Source organism: Cajanus cajan, chromosome 9, assembly GCF_000230855.2.
Source record: "Cajanus cajan strain Asha chromosome 9, NIPB_CcT2T_4, whole genome shotgun sequence".
NCBI lineage: Eukaryota > Viridiplantae > Streptophyta > Magnoliopsida > Fabales > Fabaceae > Cajanus > Cajanus cajan.
The window spans coordinates 54,642,351-54,649,793 of NC_138525.1; the positions used below are offsets into that span (position 1 = coordinate 54,642,351).

The window sequence follows — 7,443 nt, forward strand, 5'->3', positions numbered from 1 at the left end:
TCGTCTCCGAAGCTTGTATTCTCGGTGGTTAACATTCAGTAAATGTTGATATACATGGAACACAGACATCCTTCGATTTCAGTAATTAATAAGTACGGGTAGTTAGACAATCTAACACAAAAAGTTGACAAATGCACCAAAACCTCGTGCAATATTAATTGAAACTCCACTGTTTATCTTCACCTCAGAGACCCAAAAAATAAAAGCTTACCAAAACTTTGTTACCTCTTCCCTTGGGGCGGTCCATAAGAATCCAAAATGCATTCAATGCACATAGTTCGAGCTACCACGTACCCCATAACAGCCCAAGACAAAGGAACAAGAGATAACATCCAAACACTCACGACTCTCTACAGTTACTGTGTAACAACCACAAGTTTTTTATTTTTTTGCCACAAGTTCATCAATCTTGCTATAAATGCTTTAATTCTTGTTGCCTGTCATGTGTAGACATGCTCCATTGTTTCTGCTGGCATTTTGTGGTCGTAGTCGCATTTATGTTGCCTCATGTTAGATCGCATCTTTGATGTATACAGTATATAACTTTAGCTTTTAACGGTGAAACAGCGCATAGGCTTGATCGCTCGTCCATTTTACACGGATGAAAACTCAAGGGACATGCATATTGTTACGGTGAATCATATCAAAAACTTTTTAAGTCTCCACAATCTATAAGATACAACAACCAATGAATAATAACTTGTGATATATGATAACAAACAACCTCACTTTTCCCTCGCACGTTAATTGGAATCTTTCATAAATCGGCAAAGATTCCCACGCGGATCATGTGGAACGCAATACACTCAATTACTTTTGATTCTCACCACGATGTGAATAATAAACCAATGGTTTCTCAAGCATCCTCTCCTCCAACTTCTTATCCACAATACCCAACTTGCACAGTGCTATCTCTGTCGAACCAACCGTATCATTATTATTACCGTTATGTCTCAAAACCCCCCATAGACCTAGACCTCTTTATCCTCGTCACCGCCACTCTCCCTTTCCTAGTTCCGAACCCTAAACCCTAAACCCAGCCAAACCAGAGTTATTAATTTTTACATCACCGAAAAAACCAGAACCATCAGATCTGGACCTAACAGCTGGATTCGCGGGTCCACCCTCACACTCTACACCCGATACACTAGATACCTTCCCATTCCTTCTACAGTTTCTACTACTCACGGTCACAACTTCCTCCTCACTCCTGTCCCATTCAATGTTCAATTCCCCACGCGCCACCACGCGCCTCTTGAATCTCTTCCAAATAACCGGCGTGCGGAAACATTTCCTCACCGCCGTGAGGCACTCCACCACCTCCGCCATCTCCGGCCGCCTCTCCGCCGTGGAGCGCACGCAGCTCGCCGCCAGCGTAACCATTTTCCGGAACGCCGCCATGTCCGGCGGAGGTCCGATCCGCGGGTCGCAAATGTTGTGATACTGGCCCTGGCGGAGCAACGGCAGCGCCCAATCGAGCAGCGAGGGAGGACTGTGGGTGACGTCGATGGCGTGCCTCCCGGTGGCGATCTCGAAGAGCAAAACGCCGAAGCTGAAGACGTCGCTCTTGAAAGTCAAGTCCGCCGGCGCAAGGTAGCACGGGTCGAGGTAGCCTAACGTCCCCGCTGGAGGGACGGGAAAAAATTGAAAATCAGCGACGTGTCCTCGGAGCGCGAGGCCGAAGTCAGCGAGTCGCGCGTTCCAGTTTTTGTCGATTAGGACGTTGGAGGATTTAATGTCACGGTGAATGACGGGCGGTTCGGACGAGTGCAAAGCGCGAACCGCTTTCGCTATTTGAAGCGCGAACCGGGCTCTGGCGGTCCAGCTTGGGGGTTGGACCGCTTTCGATGAGTGGAGAAGGTCGTGGAGCGAACCGTTGGGCATGTACTCGACCACGATGACTTTCTTAGTTTGGTCGTTGCAGAAGCCAATGAGGTTTACGAGACGCCGCGTTTTCAGCTGCGAGAGGATTTGGATCTCGTTGGAGGGTTTCGTTACTTTGACGGCGGCGATTAGTGTGCCGGCGTCCAGGGCCGCTTTGTAGACGCTCCCGTGGCTGCCTTTGCCCAGGAAGTTCTCGGCCGAGAAGTGGTTGGTGGCCGCGAGGATGTCGGAGTAGGCGAAGTGGCGCACCCGGTGGTGGGCTTTCTTTGTTGGGCTTTTGTTGGGCTTACATGTGGCGATTGCGGAGTCGGTGTTGCAAGTGAGGTAGCGCATTGTGAGATTGTGATTTGTGCATGGGAGGGAACTCGGGGAAGAGACCACATAACTGTCAAAAACAAATATTCAATTTTATTTAAAGGGAACCACCATGTCACAACTTTTACACAAATACTGTATTCATATATGTATAATTTATTAGTTACCTCAATATTCAATCACAATCTAATTTTAAATGAGAAAAAATGTTTTAAATGAATAAAAGAACTCCCTAATTTTTTTATTTATTATTATCTCTACATTCAGACACGCGTGCAAACTCTGGTGCTTAATTTTTGTTTTGGTATGAATTTAAAATAGTTGTTGAATCCGAATGTTCGGCTAATTGCACAGATGCATTGAATGCTATCCTAGTCACTTTTCCGAACGATGGTCAGGCCTTCCTTTCTAACTTTGCATAATCAATCATACGAATATAGAACTGGAAATAAAGCTTGAATTGGATGATCACAGAGTACCATTCATATTTTATCAGATGAATAACAACTATACACAAAGCACCAGTTGTATTTGAATATTTTATATCTGCTTTAACTTTGTGGGGTACCTTTCTCCTTCTTTGACTAGTTGGAAACTATATTTCAAATCACACGAGTATAATTTTCATTTTCTTCTTGTCCTTTAGATATATGCTACAACTAAATAGGACAAATTCAGAAATTGAATAATTATACTTACCCAGTTGGACCCAATTTATTTATTTTAGAATCACAACTATATACATGAAGCTTTTTAGGCGGGAATATCGTAATGTCTTTTTCTTTTCTTCACATATCTTACTCATTATTTTTCTGATTAATTAATGGAATATCGTAATATCTCTTTCTTTTCTTCGCAATAATTATAATTAGGGACTATTTGAAATAAATCTTTATAACAATTCTTCGTCTAGAAACAGTTGTAGGAAGAGAACCATTCTATAGAAGAAGAAGAAGAAGAAAACTTGCCACAGTGACTTGGAATTAGATAATAGTAAAAAAAAAATTATATTGTGAGTGGATATACGTACTTTTCTCTCTAATAATAATAATAATTAATAAGCTGAACAGACAAGCATTTATTATTTATTATTTATGGTATCATTAAGTCTAAGCCTGTGATCAGAAATTTAAAAGAAGCAAAGAATTATGTTTGTAACAGATAATTGAGAGACACCGCATGAGAGCAACAAATTGAATGACAAGATTAGGATAAACGAAGTATGGAGAAAAGTTTTAAACAAACTGAAGACACGCAACAAGAGAAAAAAGCTAAACAGAAACATGGGGACGAGAAGCTTATGACTCGATTAAATAAAGCTGATAGGGCCCAAGCTCCAAATCATTGTGTTTTACTAAAATGGGAGTGGCAGAAGAGCAAAACAAAACTAAAATGATTAAGGACACAAATGACAGAGTTCAGAAAGTGATCGATGACAACTCTAACCAAATTAGTTAGATAGTTAAGCTTAGGAATTTTCTGTAATAACCATGCAATGTAACTGCTTCATTCTGATTTCAGTAACTTTCAACACCTTTTTTTTTTTTTTTTTTTAAGTTCCTACACATACACTTTATAATTCATTTTACTCCTTACATGATTAGACACAAGACTAAAATAAGTAATTTCTACATGGAGGAACTAAAATAAAATAAAAAATTGTGCAAGTATAGAAAATAAATGCAAATTTCAAACGAGCTAAATGCTTGTTTGTTTGCTCGCTAAGAATGTTAAAGACCGACAGTGCAGTATGAAATATGGAGCACACTAAGTGGCAATAGATTTTTGCCTACTTCGGCCCAATCATAATTGGGCTCTAAATTATTTTGCACCATAGTTGGATTTTCAGTTATAGTGATAATATTGAGTAAGTAAAGTCAAATCCATGTCTTTTACTAATAAGGGAGGCCCATGAAGTACAATCGTGTCGCGTGTCAACAAGTATATACAACCCTCTCATCTTCTTGAACACAGCAATGCATCGTGCATCATGCAAATACTAATAATATTGAATGCTCTTTTAACTCAATAAATGGTTCAAATTCATTTTTAATGAGGGTTTTTTTTACATAGACGAATAGCTAAATTTAGCAAGCTTAGGAAGTTACGTTGGTAAATATTGAATCACAGACATGTTTGATCTTACCATTAACCTATAGTTAGAGGAAACTAAGCGCATGGACTGGAAAAAAAAAAAAAAAAAAACCACGTAAACAACATGAAAAGATAGCTGCATATGGTGTATTGGCATGGGACTTAATATGTTTTTAAGAGTTTACAACACTAGTAACATGGATACAAAATAAAAGAGGTCTCTCTCATAACTATAAAACAAGTCTAGGATGTAACTTCTATGAGTTTCATACAATATATAACATGTTTTATCTTTATTATTATCTAGTAGTGTGTAGGCATGTATATTTACTTGCAACCACCTAGTCGATCCAAAGAGTCTGTTAGATCAGATATATATACGAATTGATGCAAACTGGTTTGACTTGGATGGTGTACAAACCCGACCCCATGGTTGACAAAGGACTAGAAGAATTTTATTAAAAAAAAAATTAAAGATTTTGCTCCCACAAGGTATTGAAGTTAATAATAAAAATTATATATTTAATAATATAAAATGATTTAGCTAGTGACCTATTTATTAATCAGTATCTTGACCAAATCGTTCAATTTTGTTAACATTGATTATAATAGTCATTTTTTTTTGCTGTCTCATTACACGGCTCCATTTGGTTTTATATTGCGTACGGAAAGATGGCTGCAACTTGAGACTTCGTTTAACAGCTCACTTATACTAAGACGTATCTCAAAAACAGCTCATTGACAAACAATCTTACGAATCAATTAACCTCTTCAGCATGTTTAAAGTAGAAATATGTTCAATCCTAAACCTAGAAATCAAAATATTCTCATGGTGTCAATATCACAATTAACCCCATTAGAAACAATAAAATAATTACGTGAACAGATCATATATAAATGAAAAATAATGCCAAGATTTTCTGAAAAACCTTGTAAACCCTAAAGCTTAAGTGTTGGTTTTGTCTCGTCTAGTATTGTTTTTATCATTTGAGTTTTGCACTACTAGAAAAATGTTATTTTCTTACAAATTTTCCTGCAAAACAAATATTCGCATAATTTTTTTTGTGAATTTTCATGCAAAAAAATATTGGCAGAAATTTTTTGCGAATTTTCTTGCAAAAAAATATTCGCAAAATTTTTTTGCGAATTTTCCTGCAAAAAATAATTTACAGATATTTCTTACAAATTTTACTACAATTTTAATAATCATAGAAAATTTTTTTTATGATAAAAATTTGCAGAAAATATTATAAGAATTTTATTTTGTTTCTTGCAGATTTTCTTGCAAAAATAAATTCGCAAGTAATGTTTACTAAATGGTAAAAAAATTTTGCAAGTAACTTTTCCTGCGAATTTTCCTGCAAATTAATTTTAATCCGCAGGAAAAATAATAAAAAAATATTTAAATTTATAAGTTTAATATTTTAAAAAAATTTCAAGTCGCACATCGATTGAAAATAAAACAATTAAAGAGTATATAAGTTGGGACAACACTTACCTTACAAGTTGATTTGTATGGTTGAGTGTTAGACTTATAATTTACAATCTTAGAATTTAAAAGATTATCTATCATATGTTAAAGGCATGGAAACAAATGTTTCAGATGAATTCATAGTGAGCATTTGAAAGTTGAAAAATTATAGATAGAATTTATAGTTATTTATTTATTTATTTTTCGTAAAAAATATTCCTGCAAAATTTCTTCCGAAAAAATTCGCAAGAAACTTTCTTGCGAATTTTCCTACTAAATTTCTTTTGCAGGAAACTTTCCTACAAATTTATTTTTTAAGAAAATTTTTCTGCGAATTTTTTTCGTAAGAAATTTCGCAAGAAATTTTTCTGCAAATTTTAAAATTCGCAAAAAAATATTATCTATGAAGGTATTACCTGCAGATAAAATTTCGATGAAAAATTTGCAAGAACAACATTTCTTGCGAATTTTTATAAAAAATTTGCAAGAAAAGTCATATGTAATAAGAGAAATTATAGTAGTGTTAGAAATCATGAAATTTTATTATTTTAATTACTATGCGAACATTGAAGGTGCGTTAACTAGAAACATTTGACTCTAGGAAACCGTGAGTTTTTTTATTTTTTAACTGGACGGTGGATCTACCTCGTGTGAAAAATCGGGGAAAAAAAACTACCATTAACATTGTGTTGATTGCGATGAAATAAATACATAAGAAACAAAGGGAAAAAAAATTAGAAAAGAGATAAATAAAATAGTGGAAATTTTAGAGTGTTTAGTTTAAGAGAAATATAAAAGAAATAAAAGAGAAATAATCTACATCTATATATTAAAGACTAAATTATATCGAATGTAAGAAATATAATGTTAGTATATAACTTATAATAGTGAAAACTTACCTCTTTTAATCACTGCTACCAAACTATTAAATATACAACTAGGTATTTTAGATATGTTGAGAAATAGAGAGAACTCTTCTAATCTTAATTCTTTCTTAAACTTATTAAAATGAAATACCACGTACCTTTTTATAAATAACTAAGTAAGAGTTTCTATCTTATTATCATAATAATATTTCATTAAGAACTAATAAAACATTCTTATTATAAGATGATTATTATTCTATAATAACTTCTTATCATCAAACAAATAATTAAATTAATAAGATAATTAAATCATATATAAATTCTTATGTAACAACTCCTTATTATAAATCAATAAGATAATTAAAGCATACATAAATTTCACATTGTGAACTTATTAATAAATTCTTATTTAGTACTTGATCTAAATATAAGGATAAAAGTTTGGAAATTATTAATAAAAGTGATTCGTGATTTATGTACTTCATTGGAGGATTGGAGTTCAATTCTATAGAAGAAGTATAGGAGACAATGGATCTTTGGTTCTCTCTATATATTAACACCCTGAAGTTAAAAGGAAAGGTGGGAAGACTTAGAAAAACTTAAAGGATCAAGGAAGCGCTTGAAGAGTGAATGGCATACCCTTCTCCACTCAATAGCTTGTTTAGTTGTTATTCTCTATATTTATTTTTAATTTCTTGTATGATTGTAGTTTTCCTAGACAAATATAGCTAAGGTTATCGCATAGTTTGCATTTGGATTCTCTTATGCTTAATTTTATGCGAATTTTGTTTCTATACAATTGAATGAATTATC

General features: G+C 34.4%; 1 protein-coding gene across 1 annotated transcript; it reads right to left on the minus strand.

Annotated features, from left to right (window-relative positions):
* Window positions 1-689: 689 nt before the first annotated feature.
* On the minus strand, window positions 690-2,448 carry LOC109794283 (serine/threonine-protein kinase-like protein At1g28390). The gene has a single exon (XM_020353743.3). The coding sequence runs from the start codon at window positions 2,215-2,217 to the stop codon at window positions 1,024-1,026; it is 1,194 nt and encodes a 397-aa protein (XP_020209332.1). The 5' UTR covers window positions 2,218-2,448; the 3' UTR covers window positions 690-1,023.
* Window positions 2,449-7,443: the final 4,995 nt, after the last annotated feature.

Bases quoted from the DNA above. Each gene is read 5' to 3' on its own strand.
- LOC109794283 (XM_020353743.3), bottom strand. From the start codon at position 2,217: ATGCGCTACCTCACTTGCAACACCGACTCCGCAATCGCCACATGTAAG.